Source organism: Lampris incognitus, chromosome 14 (assembly GCF_029633865.1).
Source record: "Lampris incognitus isolate fLamInc1 chromosome 14, fLamInc1.hap2, whole genome shotgun sequence".
NCBI lineage: Eukaryota > Metazoa > Chordata > Actinopteri > Lampriformes > Lampridae > Lampris > Lampris incognitus.
Genome location: NC_079224.1, coordinates 19,182,758 through 19,203,248, shown reverse-complemented (window position 1 = coordinate 19,203,248; position 20,491 = coordinate 19,182,758). Strand labels below are relative to the sequence as shown.

General features: G+C 42.3%; 1 protein-coding gene across 1 annotated transcript in view; it reads right to left on the bottom strand.

The window, feature by feature from the left end:
- The window catches only part of LOC130123874 (sodium channel protein type 4 subunit alpha B-like), a 46,002-nt gene that overhangs the window by 13,238 nt on the left and 12,273 nt on the right, over positions 1-20,491 (bottom strand). Inside the window, exons 6-16 of the mRNA XM_056293191.1 lie at positions 20,064-20,306; positions 19,758-19,821; positions 13,225-13,366; positions 12,311-12,508; positions 11,924-12,106; positions 11,079-11,450; positions 9,451-9,580; positions 8,608-8,846; positions 7,712-7,885; positions 6,615-6,971; positions 2,921-3,331 (exon numbers count right to left, since the gene is read on the bottom strand). Of these exons, the coding sequence (XP_056149166.1) occupies positions 2,921-3,331; positions 6,615-6,971; positions 7,712-7,885; positions 8,608-8,846; positions 9,451-9,580; positions 11,079-11,450; positions 11,924-12,106; positions 12,311-12,508; positions 13,225-13,366; positions 19,758-19,821; positions 20,064-20,306 (2,513 nt within the window). The remainder of the gene's footprint in view (positions 1-2,920; positions 3,332-6,614; positions 6,972-7,711; positions 7,886-8,607; positions 8,847-9,450; positions 9,581-11,078; positions 11,451-11,923; positions 12,107-12,310; positions 12,509-13,224; positions 13,367-19,757; positions 19,822-20,063; positions 20,307-20,491) is intronic.

The following is a 20,491-nucleotide window of genomic DNA, read 5'->3' as shown; positions in this document are numbered from 1 at the left end:
GCTGTCTGACTGCCGGAGGGACTAGAACCACCGAGCCCCTCCGCCCACTCCATCCATAGGCATTCAGAGATAGAGGAATGAGGAGAGACAGGGTGACAGAAGGTTGTTTCCAGTGAGGCAGGAGGAAGGGAGAGAGAGAGAGAGACAGAGAGAGACAGAGAGAGGGCGATAGAGAGAGTGGGGGGGGGGGGCTTATCAACACACACACACACACACACACACACACACACACACACACACACACACACACACACACACAAAGTAGATGAAAACGGGGAGAGGAAGAGATGATTAGTGATTAATGAGGGTCACAGATAACATTAACTCATTAAGTAGCTTCCTTTTGTAAGTAAAGACTCCACTGTGCAAATGATTGTGATGCACTCAGGTCTGATTACGTGAAGGTTATTTATCCTCATGGCTGATGGGAGGCAAAGAGATTTTTATTTGTTTATCTAATTATATATTATAAACTTTATATAAACAAGGAGGGTCCCTTTGGGATTAAAAATCTCCTTTTTGAGGGGCAGAGATGTGCAGTCAAGATATTGGATGAACAGAAAAAACTATTTGGCTCTGACAAAGATGAGGGCTACTAAGAAAAGTCACTAGAATAGAGTTTGAACTGCAGCCCAGAAATGACAGACACAAAACAGTCTTGAGAAATTGTACGAGCAGTCGTACACTTTAAAAACAGAAAACATGAGAAGCAATTTTTCCACTACTCACTACTGTTTGTGTTCATATGACTGTGCCATTTTGCCTGGTTATGTTTGGGTTAAAGTTATTATTGGAGTATGCCTATATGATTTATGACCTTCAAAAAGCTACCTGTTTTAGTCAACTTTTCTCATAAAGGCTAGTTTTTGAGACGACTTCCCCAGATGTTCCCCTCGTGAAGCTTAAAGAGTAATTAAACCCCTGGTCATTTTAGTGGGTTTGCAGACGTCTACAGGTTAAAAACACGCCGGGCTCATCTTGGTTCTCTGTGATGTAAGCATAGCAGGATAAACACAGCTGCAGCTGCATTCAACTGGAAAAGCCTCCATCTGATTTATTGTTACACTGCTTCTATTTTAGCCTACTGCTTGCCACAACATCACTGTAGTCATTTTTGTTTTCATTAAGGGTGCTGTTTTTGTTTGGCCTCAAATCTTGTGAGCCAAAATATGTTCTCCAACTGCCTCAAAAGATGGCTTGGTCTACTTAAGATTTTTTGTGCGCACTTGTGTTTGGTCCTTATGCAACCAAATCTCTGTGTCGCCAGGGATCACCTTGTCTGCTTGGCAGATTAACAGCTTATGTATCCGGAAAGCCTCCACATCTGTGTCCACTTTACTACCCCCCCAACATAAACTAATGTCCCTCCTCTATCGTCTCTTCAACCTTTCACCTTTCATACATGTTTGAATGACATGAGTTCAGGGTCAAGAGCTTGACGCTTGAAGTAATGACCTATAATGACCTATGTTGTACTTTCCTGTGAATAATGAGGGCAATAAATGCTCTGTGTCTTTAATTTGCATCAGTAGACCATCTCTCCGGCCCATTTATAGATCTTAATGGCATGTCCAGCTGGCATTTCCTGTTCCACTTCCAAAATCCCCTTTATCTTAAAGAGTAAGTAAACACTCATTTTTGGCCTGTCTCCGCCTACTCACATTTTGAAAAGGATTAGGGCAGCTATGGTGGTGTGGTTTAGACTGAAGGCGGCAGTGCTGTAGTTAAAACACCTCGTGTCAGCTTCTCACAAGTCCACCCACAAAGTTTAGTTGGCTATTGCCGGCGTGTCGCGTTTTCACTGGGCTCATATTTTACTAGTCTAACCCCACCGACCCAATGGGTGTCACCTGCGTCACACGGGTCTTACCAACTTTTTTTGGGGGGGGGGGGTTCCCCCCCTTTTTCTCCCCAGTTGTAGCCGGCCAATTACCCCACTCTTTCCTAGCTGTCCCGGTCACTGCTCCACCCCCTCTGCTGATCCAGGCAGGGCTGCAGACTACCACGTGCCTCCTCCGATACATGTGGAGTCACCAGCCGCTTCTTTTCACCTGACAGTGAGGAGTTTCACCAGGGGGATATAGCACGTGGAAGGATCATGCTGTTCCCCCCAGTTTGTCCTCCCCCCTGAACAGGTGCCCCGACCGACCAGAGCAGGTGCTAGTGCAGCGACCAGGATACATACCCACAGGGATGCCTGACCAAACTGGAAGTAATACGGGGATTCGAACTGGCGATCCCCGTATTGGTGGGCAACGGAAGAGACTGCTACGCTACCCAGACACCCGGGTCTTGCCAACTTTGATGCCCCTTTATGATGTAGGGCAGCTCAGAGAGGGTTGACGGTAATGGAAGTTTCCCCATGGAAGAAAGAAAAAGCAAGTGGCTATGTGATTCATCTTATTTTTTTTGCTGAATTTATTGTGAGGGCAATCAGTTTTACCATCCTCAGCCCACACCAACATGTTTTCAGCTCAAATAATGTAAAACAAGTTTTAATACCGCTGTGATATGTTTTAACTAGTCACACATTCTGTCGGCTTGGGGCAGAAACCCTCAACTGGCTCTGTCGTATCAGCAGTGCACATGCAGGGGTTTAACAATTAGACACAACTGAGTGATATTTACGTTTCTCCCTGCAGTGAGACTGGGTCCTGAAATACACTGCACGCACTGCAACTGTGTGAAATATTTGCTGAAATGAATTACTCTTGAAAAACACTAGTTACAGAGATTACTGAGTCACAAGGTTGAAATCTCAAGGCCTTTGTTTCTGTATATGTATTTATTGTGGACAGTGGTGGATCTAGAGATTTTTTTCCTGGGGTGGCAAAGGGGTGGCAAGACTGTGTCCCAGAGGTGGCAGCTGCCACCCCTTGCCACCCTGTAGATCCGCCCCTGATTGTGGAGGAGAGTTTACCGGTTTGTTCTCTTCATCATCTGATAACTCAGAAATCTCCTCCTCTTCAGGAAACTCCACATCCGATTCCCCGGGGGCAATGGGTACGATGACGGTCAGGTTTGGGTTGGTCATATAGCTGTCCTCCTCTGGTATTATGTACTTATCACTGTAGCACCCAAAAACTCCCCCATTGCTTTCCACGTGGTTGGCAACAAGCTTGATGGACTGGCTGGCCTCTTTGGGGTTCTGCTTGTGGTGTTTGAGGTTGCCATTGAAGAGGTCGGCGATGTTTGTGGTCATCCAGGTGACACCAGTATGGATGCGGGCAACAGCAATCTGGATATTGTTTAAATCACCGTCCTCATCTGGAGCCGAAAGGTTGTCCGAGCTGAAGGAGCTGAGCAGCAGAGCCAAAAACAGGTTCAGCACCTGGGGAAAGGTGGATCAAAGATGTTCCGATTTAGGTACGCAGTCACGGTAGTCAGCTGATCAATCATACGTTTCTATGATAAATGAGAGGTTTCTAGGCTGAACATTTGGAAAATTTCACAAGAACATGCCAGTAAATAGGCTACATCCTTCTGTTACGAAGAATGGAAAAAGACACTATGCGTAGCATTTGCATATGAATATATGTATTCATTTTTATCTGTTCATTGTGTATTTACCTGTGCTGTTCATAACTGTACATATACTGAACTGTCTTTTTCTTGTAACCTGATAATGTGAATGGCTATCGTGCATATATGCACATATCCTATCCACATTTCATATACGATGTCTTCTATGTGTTTAATGTTTATTCCTGGTTATTGTTCTCCCTTACAGCATACAAACTAGAAAATCCAGTGATCTGTAACTTGCAAACCAGCAATTTGTTGATGAAAACCTCCCTATTTATCTATTCACTGTAAAAGTTGTGATGGATTCACATTATGTGAGTACCACATACTTATCTTTTGCTTATCCAGCGTTTACCTTTACTCTGTATACTGCTGATTATGTGACAGTTTTACCAAAATTCAAAAGAATATTCATAATGTACATACACAAAATGGGTTTCTGTAATGGCCCGTGTGGGCTTGCTAAAAGTTTGCTGAAATAAAAAACAAAAACGTTTATCTTAATGCTCTCCAGTCATAATCTCTGTTACCACAAAGCAGACAATGCCTTTCAAACTGATATAAGCTCAAAGGCAACAGATCCTCAGCAGACATAACATGTGTGCCCCCCTAGACATGACATAAACATCGCAAAATCCTGTACCGTGAACACAGGGTGGCATTCCCAGATATGTCCAGATGCATATAGTTTGTAGTCTTATATTTTTGCTGCCTCATAAACTCAAGGTTCTGAACTTCCAACTCTAGAGTAACACGTCTACTAGCCGAGAGAGTGGCACCATTTAGCATACCTCTGCACCGTGTGTGTGTGTGTGTGTGTGTGTGTGTGTGTGTGTGTGTGTGTGTGTGTGTGTGTGTGTGTGTGTGTGTGTGTGTGTGTGTGTGTGTGTGTGTGCGTGTGTGTGCGTGTGTGTGTTTGATGTGCACAGTTGGTAGGGATCATCTCTGGGCCAGGTCTCTGAGCCAGTCGGAGATGGGGAGTATGAGCAGATGATTACTGATGAATGCCCTTTGACCTTCTCGCCCCTAAGCATCCTGGATAATCCTTTGGATAAACAGCTTTCACATGATTCATGTGCAGAGGAGGTTTCTGTCTATATAACTCTATAAGGAGCACAGTTATGATCTGTTTAGTTCCCTAATAAGGCAATACAGTCACTGGGGGCGTCTGTATTGTGTTAACTTGTAAAAAAAAAAAGCATTACTTTACAATTACTAGGGCAGTGAAGCTGTCGTTATGCAACCCTATACATATTATTTTCAACAGTACAGTCTGTGGATATGCATTAAAAGTAGTGTCAGTCATGCAAAAAACACTGAAAACATATTTTTCTTTTTGAAAGTATATATTACTACATTTATGACCGTTACATTTCAGAGGTTGGGATTAAATAAGGGAGAAACTGGAGTTTAATGGCAGAGGGGACAGAGGGCAGGCTGGGAACAGGTGTTTGAGCCATATCTAAAAGGAACTCTTCTCTCAAAAACCCCTGCTCTCTTAAAGCCTGACAGGGTTTTAAAACAATTACGTGAGTGGGTCGATTTGATCGCCGGGTGGAGAATGCCCTCTGTGTATTAAACTATTTTAATATGTGCACGGACATGACCTGTAAAAGCCAGCGCCCGCCAACGCTGCTCATCTCTCTTATGTGGATGTTACATATTACAGAGAAGGGTTGTGTCAAGAGGCTGGCAAGAGCCTCACAGAGAAAGGCAGGTGCCGTCTCAATACAGTTGGCAAAACCAAGAAACAGGAAGGAAATAATCAAAATAAATCCTTTTTAAGATACTTAAAGACTCGTCTTAATACTGAAATGGGTTGAGCCTCGTTTGAAATAAGCAATAGCGAACACGAATAAAACGTTTCTATTGCTGGCTGTCTGGGATTCTGGGAAAAGATTTTTGATCCATTCTCATTAAACGTTAGCTTCTAGGACACAGCTGGAGAGCAACGCACCATATGGGTTGGCCAACCAATATACCCTTGTTATGGTGCCAAGTGACAGCAGTTGTGTATAAACAGAACTGTTACATGGATTAATTTTTTTAAATTTTATGTAAACAGTCACAAGCAATGACATGGAAGCTTTGTATTTTGGAGCTATGAAAACTATAATAACTGCCTGAAGGCTGGACGGATGGGCAGAACACACTGCGCCATAGCCTTTCCTTATCCTTCCTACGGCACTTAGGTTAAGATTTCACCCACAAAGCTTAGGTCATTACCAGTGGATAAAGCACTAAACCTTTTTGGACATCAAGGCGTGGTAAAGCTACTTCAGTCTGTTGTATGTATCTGTTGTGAGTACTGTTTGCTTGACAACTTGTATAGACAATACATCTGTATGGCTTTGGAGGGACAACAGATGGTTTCTATAAATGGATTGTGTTTATATAGCACTTTTCTAGCTGCAACAGCCACTTAAAGTGCTTTACAATCAATGAATGCCTCACATTCACCCATGCAAACACACACACACACACACACACACACACACACACACACACACACACACACACACACACACACACACACACACACACACACCAGTGTCAACCATGCAAGGTAACAACCAGCTCATTGGAAGCAGTTAGGGGTTAGGGGTCTTACTCAAGGACACCTCGACATTTTTGCAAGGAGGAGCCGAGGATCGAACCAACGACCCTCCAATTACCAGACGACCTGCTCTACCTCCGAGCCACTGTCAAGCCATTATTACCCTGCCTAGATCTGTTTTGAGGGCTATTGATATTAATCCTTCAACCTAGTATGGGACCATGGCTGTTTTCATAGAAACATAAAGAAAAAAAAAATCTACAAACTACTTTACCAATCTGATATTAATATCAGATTGCAAAGTCCTTTGCTTTTAAGCACCTATCACTCTCCAAGCAATTCCTCTCCTTTTATCATAGAATGGCCAGCCTCCATTGGTGGAACATAATCCCTGATTATGAGTGACATCATCATTTGGATGTGATAGCGCTCACAGTCAGCTGCTTTGGGCAGACAAAATGTTTTTCATTCTGACGCAGTTTCATAAATTCGGGATAATGACCGACGTGAAAGTCTGCAGAATTGTACTCACCACCAGGTTTCCTATCACCATCACCAGCATGAACACCAGGATGCAGAGGGGCTGCCCAGCCACTTCCATACAATCCCACATGGTCTCGATCCACTCTCCACACAGCACCCGGAAAACAATGAGAAATGAATGGAAGAAGTCCTTCATGTGCCAGCGGGGCAGCTGACAGTCCATGGAGATTTTACACACACAGTCCTGGTAGTTTTTCCCAAAAAGCTGCATGCCCACCACAGCAAAAATGAAGACGATGATGGCCAACACAAGTGTCAGGTTGCCCAAGGCCCCTACCGAGTTACCGATGATCTTGATGAGGGTGTTCAGCGTGGGCCAGGACTTTGCCAGCTTGAAGACTCTTAGCTGATGGAAGGATAAGAGGAAAGAAAAAACAAATGATGTTGCCATTTCGTAGGGAAATTATGCTGTGTTTCAGTTTCATGTAACTCGAATGCAAGAAATTCCTGGCCTCTGCACTGACTCAGTCCTTCAGATGAAAAATCATACTGTGTTAATTTGATTTTAAATTGCCAGATTAAAAGTGTGTTCATATCTCAGTATCCACAAATTTAAGTTGTAAAAAAAATTGATTAATTAGCCAAAATTAAAGACAGCACAAGTAAAGTGTATTCGGAAATGATTCCATAAGCAATCCACATGAGTCAGAAAGATGCTAGAGGATGTTAAAACATTTGTTTTTCATGTTCAGCTTCTTTTTCTGAAGACTTCAACATTAAAGATACTTTCTACACATGCACTTCCTAAAAAAAACGAAACAACGCACAGACGATTTTCACATATGATAAAATTTAGATCCATTTTCATATCCAATATAACCGAGTTGCTCTTGTTAAAACAGGCCTTTGGCTCCTTTAATCTCAGTGACGACATCGCACAATCTCAATAATGGTTGACAGATTAGATGTCCGGTTGGCCATGGTACCTGCAAAGCGGTCAAAATTTGGCCTTGTGTGCATGACCTTTCACACGTGGGGTTTATCTTTTGTGAAAAGATTACAAAAATTCCCAATAATGGATGTGAAAGTAATGATAAACAGGCACTATTTTAAATGCGGACAGTGAATGCAAACGGTTCTTATTACCAATCTGAAGGAGCGCAGCACAGATAGTCCCTCCACATTGGAGAGGCCCAGCTCCATCAGACTCAGACAAACAATAACGCCGTCGAAGATGTTCCAGCCTTGTTGGAAGTAGTAGTAGGGGTCTAATGCTATCAACTTCAGCACCATCTCAGCTGTAAAGATGCCGGTGAACACCTGTAATAGAGCGAAAGAGCAGAAACTGGAATTAAACTCTGTTGAAAGAACACTGGACAAAACCCATACACATGGAATAATTAAATAATAATGAAGCATATTTTTTAGCAGAGATGCAAGTCTCTTTTTATATATATATATATTTTTGTTCTCTCCAAGAAAGTGAGGAGCGGAATAAAAAAAAACTAAAAAAACAAGAAGGTTGGGGCTGCAGCAGTTCAGCCAAATTTGAAAAATGAAGCTACAACGTAAGGATGCTGACAATGTAGTACACTGAGTAGCCTTGAGCTTTTCTTTTTCCGATGGACACGAAAACGCATATTTTGAGATAAGATAGTGTTACTTTCTGATGGTCATTAGGAAACTTGAATTCACAAGCAGTTTTTCTGGTTTACCAGTAGAGGGAGATCATAAAATACACATGAAGGTTTAAGCTCGTCCCCATGTCCCAAATATTCCCAACCTCTGTGGACATGGCAAACTGCGTGGAAATCAAATTTAACTTTCACGGATTCTTTACAGATTTCACCATAGACCCACAATATGGTTTGTTTTGTGCTGATATCGAGCTATTATCCCCATTTACATCTGCTCAATATTATGCCACACTTCTTCCCCTTCACTAGTCATTTACCACGCAACACTTGCATTTGTGAGGGCGAGGGTTAATGGCTGCAGCTTGGCGATCTACAGATTCAGGACTGTGTCACAGAAATCCTTACCAGATTGCCCACTGAAAGCATCCCACTGAACTCGTCAGTCATGGGGTAGTGCTCCATGGCCATGAAGAGTGTGTTCAGGACAATACAGATAGTAATGCCCAGATCCAGGAAAGGATCCATCACCATGAACTTCACCCAATCCTTCACCTTCAGCCACCACGGGCAGCAGTCCCAGATCAGGTACTTCTTGGCGAACGTGTACCAACAGGGATGGCACTTTTGCCTCGACTCCTCCAGCTCTGTAAAGGGAAACCAACGTGTAGTCAACTCAAGGAGAACCTTGAATCGGCTAAATGATCAGCTCACTTTTGAGTCTTAAAACAAAACTTTGTTCAAGATTCCAGTAACCATATGCTATTTTTTTTTACTCTTTTACTCTTTTCAATCACCTAGCACCCAACTATGTTGAATAAGGCTCCATTTACTTGAAGGATAGGTTCACTTTTTTGCACTTTTTTCTGCACTTTTGTGAATGCAGGCCTCATAAAAAATGTTGTTGGACATCATCTAGAATAGTACAGATAAAAAAAATGTACTGATTGCTTCAGTATTAAGAAAACCTACCACTTACCTGAACCCTATCACTGGGTTTCAACACAGTCCAATGGGGCAATCATTTAAGCCTTTAAAAACCATGTTATATTTCCTTTTTGAAAACATTTTGATGAGGCTTGGTTTAAAAAAAAAGGAAGCTATTCTTTAAATAGCACAAAAAGTATGCAAAACAGTACAACAGAAATGTGACCAATGCATGCAGACAAGGAATTTTCATATCAACAACTGAAATCACACCACAGATAAATTGTAAATATCGTGAGTTCTGACCTATTAGGTAACTCTCACCATCCATGGCATCGCTGAGAAAGCTGACAGAGCTAAGCCCCCTTTTCCTGTGCAGTGGAGGAGGTTCGGTTACTGTAGGAGAAGGCTGGAGAGCAGGCTTGGAGGTTGTCTCCTCCTCACAGGCTAGCTCCTGGGACACAGTAACGGGATAGTAATGAGATGAGACAACCAAAGGAATACATGAAGGCTATTGATGTTGATTTAAAATCACGGACCCTCAAGAGACATCTCTGCATTCATCTTGCTGGATGTTGGTGAGAGTTTTAATGATGGATGCTGAGTAATGTAAAGGTGTAATGTGTAATCTTTAGACTTTACCAAAGCAAAATATGACAGGCAAATATCAGCAGGGTTTGCTGAGTGGCACTGACTGAAATAAAGCAAGTGACACACAGCATCCTCACCTCCTAAATTCATCCAATTAAAAACACAAGGGCCAAGCTGGCTGAGTTTTGCTATTGTTTGACATACCAATCCACAAAAGACCTGGTTCCTCTTGCTGTCCTTGGTAAAATATGAAGGAGTCACACTGATTTGACGTCTATTGAGAGCTTTTGAAAATGGCAGATGTCCCTAGATGAGCGGTGTATTCGTTAACTTTCGATTTCAATCTGTTTGTCCTGTATGCTTTGACTTGTTGTTTCCATCACAGAACCATAGATGTCAGGATTTAAGTAGAATTACACATAGCGCCTTTTAACTTTAATAGTGAAGACTAACGAACAAGTGTGTTGTGTGTGGGTGTGTGTTAGGGCTGGGCAATAATAACAATATTGTCGTCTTTCTGTTGTTTTGTACTGGCATCAAATTCAGATATCATCGTATCGCGATATACAATTTTTTTTTGACCCCCCCCCCTTTTCTCCTCAATCATATCCGGTCAATTAACCCACTCTTCTGAGCCATCCAGATCTCTGTTCCACCCCCTCTGCCGATCTGGGGAGGACTACAGACTGCCACATGCCTCCTCCGATACATGTGGAGTTGTCAGCCGCTTCTTTTCACCTGACGGTGAGGAGTTTCGCCAGGGGGCTGCAGCGCGTGGGAGGATCACGCTATTCCCCCCATTCCTCTCTCCCCCCCGAACAGGTGCCCCGACTGACCAGAGGAGGTGCTAGTGCAGCGACCAGGACACAATGGAATAGACCGCCACACCCCCTGGATGTCCAGTTTTGTTTAAATTAACGATAAGAATCAAGTGTATTACCTAACATTCCTCACAAAGGGGGGTTTGAAATATTGGATATAGTGTTATTTGAAAGCTGGTTTTGGTTTAACATTATACTTTACATTACCAAACAGTTCAATGTTATGAACCTCAGTTAGATTTTGAAATATGATATTTTTACATATGTAAGCATATATATAATTGATATTCCGCTCCTCAGTAGTTGAGCACTTATAACAGCCCCATTGACGGTTTCAGGAAAAGAAATGCTATATATATATATATATATATATATATATATATATATATATAGTGTAAAATTTCCTATGATGATCACCATGATTATAATTTTTTCCAAATCATCCAGCACTACCGTGTGGTCACATGGTTGACCTGTGGTTTGAAAACCACAGGTCAATCACAGTACATGTCTCTTCCTTGTAGGACACCTCACACTCACTGTGTCCTCCTTGACCTTCTCCATGCTGCAGGCTGGCAGCGAGGTTGGGGTGTGCAGGCCCACAGCAGTGATCCCATTCTGGTCGAGGGATATGTTGAGCCGGCCGTTGACATTGAGGCTTGGGGAGAATACTTGGGAGCAGTGGCTCTTCACACTGCCCGTCCTCCTCTTCCATGGGATGGCCATGGAACCGGTGCGGCTCCTCACCGCGTCCCCGTAAACGCTGTATTCGTCATCCCCAAAGTCAGCCTCTGAGTTGTTGCGTGCCCTGAACGAGCTGAAGATGCTATTTTGGCTTGCTCTGCGGGTGCTGAGGGGGTGAGAGGAGAGGGTGGCCAGGAGCGGGTGGATGGGCAGGGGAGACAGAGGAGGCTGCAGAGACACAGTGGATCCATTAGTTCTAGTTACCTTTCAACCCTCTTACTATGTTTCAGTTTTATAACGCCCTTTAACGTTTGGAGTCACACTGACTTCCGTGACTTAAACTGCCACACAGCATTTCAAGGTGATATTTTCTTGGCACTTTTTGGGCTACCTACATATTGTCTCACAACTGACTGAACTCAGCCCACTAATTCCAAATATTCACTCATTCCCCACATATGTCAAGTAATTATCTGTAAGACAGCACAAGAACAATACCTGATCTATGATATAGTCTGTTTTTTTTGACCAGTTAGTGTTTGATAGCTGCATTTTAAGTCTGTCAGTGAAAAGATACACACGACGACACTAGCAACTGTAACATTTATTAGGTGTGAAGGGCATATTGATCCGACTGAAAAGGGACAAATTTCAACACATTTCAGTTTGGTAGAGAAATTCTTGAGTTTTAAGTGCCATACCATTGGCTCATCCAGAGGGTCAAACTTCTCTTCGGCAGCCTCCTCTGCGGTCTCCTCTGACAGCGTCCTGTGGGACCTCCTCCTTCTGCTGCTCCGCCGTAAACTGCCTCGTTTCAAGCAGAACGGGGACAGTTCTGGAGATAACACCGAGTCCGTCTCCTGCACCTGTCTTTTCGCTGCCAACTTCACACAGAAAGAAACTGTTAAAGGTTTTCTGATTTCTTGCATTAGCCTTAGTTTCGAGATAGAAGAGCAAAAAAAGAAACAAATCGAATGATATTTGGATATTTGTGAAATCCTGGTTGACATTATGGGTAAATTGTACACCACACATACATGATGAAATACTTAGCATGGGTTTGTTTACTGCTATAATACTGGGTTTACCCTCTGCTCCCTGCGGAGGTGCTCCATGGCCAGCTGGAACTCCCTCTCTTTCTGCCAGGCCTCAGCGATGGTTGCCTGATTTTGCTCCTCGTAGGCCATGGCCACCACAGCCAGGATCAAATTAACCAGGTAAAAGGAGCCCAGGAAGATGACCAGCACAAAAAACACCATATAGGTCTTCCCCGCTGAGCGCAGAGTCTAAAAGGGTGTGAGAATATTATCAGCACGTGGAACTTCACATTTCGAAGCATGTATATTTGAAAGAAGCTCAGCAGCATCATCCATGATATACCTCTATATAACATACATGAAATGGAGTTAATTATGAATCAAAATATAATCATGAAATACATTTTTACGCCCTTTTTCTCCCCAGTTGTATCCGGCCAATTACCCCACTCTTTCGAGCCGTCCTGGTCGCTGCTCCACCCCCTCTGCTGATCCAGGGAGGGCTGCAGACTACCACATGCCTCCTCCAATACACATGGAGTTGCCAGCCACTTTGTTTCACCTGACATTGAGAAGTATCCCCAGGGGGATGCAGCATGTGGGAGGATCACGCCATTCCCCCCAGTTCCCCCTCCACCCCCAAACAGGCTCCCCGACTGACCAAAGAAGGCGCTAGTGCAGCGACCAGGACACATACCCATATCCGGCTTCCCACCCGCAGACAAGGCCAATTGTGTCTGTAGGGACACCCGACCAGGCTGGAGGTAACACGGGGATTCAAACCTCTGATCCCCGTGTTGGTAGGCAACAGAATAGACCGCCACGCCACCTGGATGTCCCCAATAATTTAATACATTTGGAGTTGTGTTTTCAAATTGTACATTTTAAATAAACGTGTGCTTGAAATAAGGGCACATAGAACAAATGAAGCATGAGGAAATGTTTGTGGAAAAAAAAAATTGCACCTGGTGAAACAGTTTCTCCCAGTAGTCTTGTGTCATGAGTCGGAAAAGAGCCAGAAAAGCCCAGCCAAAGCTGTCAAAACTTGTGTAGCCATAGTTAGGATTCCTTCCAACCCTTAGGCAATCAAATCCATCGGGACACTTCCTATAATACAATAATACACAAACAGCAAACAGTTTATTTATGTCATAGGTACAAATGGGGGGGGGGGTTGATTAAAGCTGGGACTGATAAGAGCTAAGCATAATCCAATGGAGAAGCAGCGGGACTTGCTATAGCTATGATAGCATGCTATGCTATTATTGGGGTTAAAAACATCTCCGGTATTTTACATGTACCCCCGTAGTTCTCTGACTCCACGAGGGAGAGAAGCGGATGAGTCAGTAAGTACATGTACTGGTCTCATCCCCATTATTCCAACTGAAGAGGGGACTCAGATTCATTCCAGGCAGGAGCAAAAGGGATTATGTCGAGCCAGATGGATATCAAATTGCAGTTCAAAAAATTTCAGCTTCAATCACTGATCTTTATTGTCAGCGTAGCGGCATTACAGCAAATATTTCAGCCCAGTGACTAAGAACAGCCCGGACAGCCATGTCACTGCGAGAGCAGAATAATTTAGTAATGGCAGGCAAACAGCTGGGTGGGAGCATATCACTCTGAGAACAGCTGTAGATGTCACCAACCAAACAGTCAGCCAACTAATCAGCCAGCCCCCCCAACCAGCCAGTCAGCCAACCAGCAAGCTAGGCAGGAAAGCAGTAAGGTTCGCTGGTCTGCTGGGGGACAATGGGAGACTGGGTAAGGCCAGCGGTAGTTTCCTCCCTGTGTTCCAGTCACGCCCATTGAGGACACACATACACACATGCATTTACGCACACAGACAAACACACACACACACATGACTTGCAGACAATGTATGTGTTGCCATCCAATTAACAAAGATGCAACAACCCCTTTTTACATCATTATTTTACCCCTTTGCTCAACGCAGCAGGATAAATCAAAATCTGATACAGGCACGGGCATTTTCAGTTGGAAATGGCTGATTTTCAAGACAATTAATTAATTTGCAGCAAAATATACTGTACTTGGTTTTTATTGACTTTGACCATCATGGTGCAATTCAAAACAAGATATGCTCAATTTGTAAATGAAGATAGCACACGACCTCACTGGTTCACATTTGCCAGAACCAAAACACACAACAGCTTCTTGTATTTTCATTGTCACTGATTTAGCAGTGGCCGTTATCCTACTCTGACATGTGGATATACTTACTGGTATTTCAGGTGTACAGTACAGCAGTGATAAAGAAAAGCTCCATAATTTATCTCAGGCTATTGGCAATCGATGTGCACAGCATTGATTTCAGCACCAGAGCGCCACATACTTTATTTATTAGCTAGGCTATATTTTGTATGACGTAGTGATGCATTTTTTTTTTAATATATCAAATAAAGCTACCACTGCAGGCCAGATCATGTGGTCCCATCATACAGTCAGTGAATAGGGAAGGGAAAACAACCGAGTATTCAAATAGATTCTTTGGCTGATTTTGAACAGCATAGGATATTCATGACACGGGAACGTCAGCCCACGATATGCCGAATCCATGCAGACAGCAAGCATGTCTAAAATCAAATAAAACAAAGCTGTTGTGAGCAGCTTTACAGAAGACTTCCTTTGTTGCAAAATTTGAGCGAGAAATTTCTAGAAACTTTTTGCTTTTAATCTCATGTTCAGTTTTAAGACTTGCACTGGAACACGGCTGCTGGTGACCCGTGTTTGCCTCCCTGTGAGAGTTCGGACTGATTAGATGCATCTGAGGAGTCCAGGTGGGTGTCGCTGATCTCATTTCCTCACTGGCAGTAGATGCCGTCATTAGGGTGCCCGGTTTGAAGGTGAGGCTCGTTATGCAACGATGAGGTCTCGTGAAAAAAAAAACAAGGCAAGGCCTGCTTGTTAGACTAAAAGTACAGGAGGTGTCCATAGAAACGGCGCCCTGGAGAACAACATCGCATGTGTGGATCCTCTGCTGAGCTGAGGCTCCTCTAGGGCCAATGCTTTGCCACACACTTCCTCCCTGTGGGATCTCGCTTCACACGGATAACACCGAGTACACACACAGCAGCAGCCTAACACTCAGGGACAGCTGTTTGCTGCTCGCATGTAGTGAACGCTACACTGCAGTTGGGCCATTGCCTTCCTTGTATTTGCAATAACTGTTCAGTGAAATTCATACATATTTCAAGAATCTGTAAAATATATTTGACAGACATTTTTTTAAACAAAAAAAATGAAGATATTTCAGAGACATTAAAAATCCCAAGACAATACTAACATTTGACACTGAGGTAATGAGGTAATAATAATAATAATCGAGATTGAACTAATGTGGGGAATGAAAACCACAACAATACCAGTAGTGATAGGAGCCCTGGGACTTGTTAAAAAAAAGGATGGAGAAGTACACCCAATGAATCCCGGGTAACATCAAAATACAAGAACTACAGAAGATCGCACTACCTGGAACATCTCATATCCTAAGAAAGGCACTATCCATCAAATAGACTTCTACCTTATCTAACCCTGGGTCCAAGGAATGGGCCCGGTTATTATGTTGTATTATGGCATGAAGTTAAAGGAAATTTGTATAATAGTAATAATAATAATAATAATAATAAGGTAGGTGAGGAATGGTTCTCCTCTAAATCGACAAGGGAGTAGCAAAAAAAAAAAAAAAAATTCTCCACATTCACATTATCTCAAGTGATAAACAGTGAAACAGAGACTGCACCCACCACTGCAAAGTGTAACCCTGTTTAAGAGACGAACGCATTTTATCCTCGACTTTTAAACAATTTGTGCATGGGGACTTTCATGAGCTGTCCATTTACTGTTTAGAGCGTGTATGTTTGGCATATATCGAAGTTTTGGAACTGTCAGCACATGGCTCCCGTACTCTTGATCCTTCAAGAGTACATTTTAATACAATATTTCAGCTGTTTAAATGGGAGTATCTTTTGTAGTGCACCGTGAGGCACTTGCACTTTGTTTAGCAGATCAGGAGAAAAGCATCTGGACTATATTCCAGATAACTGCAAATGGCATGGTGGTGGTGGTGGCGGGGGGCGGTTCTTCCCATTCCTGTTATTTGACAATCGAGGGCAAAAACTCAAATTGTCCATACGATAGTTAAGGTCAGTATCACGGTCGTAGACCTTGATGCATGCTGACCTTAAGGGGAACTAATCCCGACTTTCAACATTATCTCTGTATATTTGTTGCAGGGATAACGCTCCATCAGTAGACATAATACTGAGTAGTCTTGTGTGTTTCTTAAATTGTGTCCACCGGTGACGTTACTGACGGACAACAAATTCAGTTAGCAACTCTATATTACACAGCTGTATGTGGTGTGGTTATTTGCATTTTTTTACACAATGCAATCTGCAAACCAGCAAGTAAGTTTTCACATTCATTTATAATGGTCACTGGTGGGCATTATTCTGCACAATGTTGGTGACATTTAACAGACACACAAGAAAACTGCTCAGTATTATGGCTGTTAATGGAGTGTTAGCCCTACGATGGATGGATGGATGGATGGATGGATGGATGGATAGATAGATAGATAGATAGATAGATAGATAGATAGATAGATAGATAGATAGATAGATAGATAGATAGATAGATAGATAGATAGATAGATAGATAGATAGATAGATAGATAGATAGATAGATAGATAGATAGATAGATAGATAGATAGATAGATAGATAGATAGATAGATAGATAGATAGATAGATAGATAGATAGATAGATAGATAGATAGATAGATAGATAGATAGATAGATAGATAGATAGATAATATTGGAAATCATGATTGTTGCCTAATGGGGATAAGCGTCTGAAAATAATTATCTGAACTCTACAGTGGGCATGTTAAGGAACAGCCTAGCTGTACAGAGACTTAGCACTAAGACCTCTGGGCAAACAATTTATTACAGACTTGTCAAACAACTATAGTGAAAACATTTGAGTGTTTGAGGGTAAAACATATTTCTTTGTGTGTGTGTGTGTGTGTGTGTGTACATCCATGCATGTGTCTATCTGTACATGTGCGTCCGTTTACAGTTGTGTCTCTATCTGTGTGCATGCATGTGTGTGCGTGTGTGTGTGCATGCATGCATGCGTGTTTGTGTGTGCACGTGTGTGTGTGTGTGTGTGTGTGTGTGTGTGTGTGTGTGTGTGTGTGTGTGTGTGTGTGTGTGTGTGTGTGTGTGTGAGTCATCATAATGTATCCAAAGCTTTAATTTGGAAATCTACTCAGGGATTACTTGTTGGAATACACTCAAAAGATTAAGCATCCTCTATGTTTTACGTCCTCCCTCATGACCTGCTTAATATCTTGCCTCCATCGCTAGCCTCAAAAAAGGTCCATCTAAAATGCGACAGGACTTACAAATTTGTCTTGACCATTTCGGGAAAAAAAAAAAGATGAAGAAAAAAACAAAAGTTATCTTATGTTCACTTGGAATCTGGCATCAGGTTACTACAGATCTGCATTGCCCCCCTGTTTATTTCTGTCCTAGATTTGACAGTAATCTGAAGTCTAGCATAAATAAAAATCTCTTATAAATGCCCTATCAGTCCTAAAATTAATGGTTGAAAGAAGAACTAATCCTCATTGTTCTCTTTTTGTCCAAACAGCCATTATCAAACCCATTAGAGTTGGGGGTGAAGAAAGATTAAAAGTGTCTCAGATGTGAATGTGATGGGGTGAGGATCACCAGCATCATCTGGGCCCTGTGGGGCTCCTCAAATGGCCGACACACAGCGCAGCAAATAAAACTCAAATGCAGAAAGTCCTGCAAAGTTGCAGCAATTTGTAGGTAAACTTTGGGAACAGCTGGACAAGTAAAAGCTGAGATAGTCTGATCATACTGACCTACTATTTTAGGGAGAGCTGTGACGTCATTTTCCTTTGGACGCCCTCCGACGTTTCCTCTTTTTCTTTCTGAGTTGCACACAAACTAGTGGATTAGATTTTCCTTCTTGAAGATTAAGTTTCTGTGTTTTGGGGAGTGTCTACTGTGTGAAATTAAAAACTAAAGAGTTTATGTTTCTGCGTTGCTGCATTCACTGATTTTTAGAAATTATTAATTGATTAAAAATGCTATTACTGCTGAATTTTATGGCCTATTTTTATGTCTAAAATCTCTTAATAATAATAATAATAATATTTATATAGCACTTTAATTAGATTTTTATTAGATTTTATTATTTATTTGTTGTTTTTTTTTTATTTATTCGATTTTTAGTAGATTTTATGAGATTTTTTTTTATTTATATTTTTTTATTAAAAAAAAATTAAGGACTAACACTTTGACAAACTCAGCTTCCATACCTTAGCTTGATATCATCATGCTTTTCTGTTTTATGCACTTCTCTATTATTTCATATGATTAACAAGCCATTTGTTGAGACCCTAGGATTTCAGAGTCACACAGATGGGTATTTAGCTCACTATAACCCTTGAACCAGGCTTGGCATGGACGGAGTCATCCTGTTGCTGGTTGTTTCAAAAGCATTTGGATTTATAGGATTAATCAGTGCGTAGGCTGAATAGCAATATTTGGATGGTTTCTTGCTATGCATTTGATTGGGCATAAAGTCCCTCTTTCCTAAGACAAAATATCATCTTTCATGTCTCCATTTTTCTGCTTTTAATTAAAAACCATTACTGCTGATTGATTGGCTGATACAATTCATGTCATAAGCAACGTCTCTTCCACACATATCAAATGTTTAAATGTTGGTATGATTCAAGTTTTAACCTGTAAGGAATTGTATTAATTAACTATCACAATTACTATTTGATGTAGCAAAGGTGCTTCTGGTTACACAATTCACAATGGTGTGAAAAAGCTAATGTGTCTTTGCTGCAGAGAATTAGTTTCTGATATTAAACCAGAACTCCGGAGGAAGATTTCCAAGAAACGGGCACAGAGTCTCGTCTGAACAATAGCAGCATCCCTCTCCAAAGTCACCCGTCCGCTACGGTTAACCTTATCGTGCCAGAGAGCTTTTAAATGATGAAATCATAAAAGACCCCACCAGGCCCGTCTCTCCAGCTGCCAACCCCATGTTCTCGGTGTAAAGGACTCCGGTGGAGGCAGGGTGATTATCCACACCACATGTCATCCTGTGTGCTGACCCTGTCACGCTACATCCTCACACCGGCTGGACTACCTCCATTTAACCGGATTTATATATATGTCACATCTCTAAGTTAGAAACTGAGGGGAAAAAAAACACATCGACTATTGTTTATCTTTTTTTATATGATCAAGATAAAATCTGTCTGTCTTTGTGCTTGTATAAGTAATTTTGCCAACACACTTAGTGAAGCTGCTCTATCCAGTTATACACACTACACATAGGAGACCAGAAGGCGTTATGTATTATCCTATAAATGAGACATACTGTAAGTGTATATGATATCATGCACAGGGAACAGGCTCACTTACCCTGCATCGCTACCATATCCACATATTAAGGCATCCTTTGCTCCTTCAATTTTGTAAAAGTTGTCTGTGGAGACATTAAAAAGTAAAAAAAAAAAAATGAAGCATGCAAAGATTCTACCCAGTTTACCATTTGACATTTCATTGACGAGGTCAAATATCACTGATGCTATGGCGATTACAGCACCCACTGCATTGCAAATCCAGTGCCCACTGCATTGCAAATCCAGTTCCCATTAACATTTAGTAGGTGGTGACTGGAAATGGGAAGGCACAGCATTTTGGGAGGTTCACAACATTTGCGCAGACCTTCGTTGGTGAGGAAGTCCGCCCTGGAGCTCCAGGTCCTGTTGTTGCAGATGAAGGTTTCGTTGGGGCTGTAGGAGGAGTTGACGCAGTGGGAGATGCTACGGATGCACTTCTGCCGAAGTATCCCCATGAAGAGCTGCAGGCCGATGAGGGCGAACACGCTGAGACAGAAGACGGTCAAGATCATAACGTCCGCCAGCTTCTTCACAGACTGGATCAGAGCGCCCACGATGGTCTTCAGACCTAGATGGAAGAGATGGATACATCGGATTTAACACTGCTCCTCTCAAATGAAGTTTCACAATGTGCTTGGATAGGAGGGTTCGATACGACGGATGATCATGACTGTGTGAACACAAGCACAGCTGGAAACAGAGCTGAGATGTTTTGTGCAGGGATAAACAAAGGCAATTTTTCGGGGAGCAATC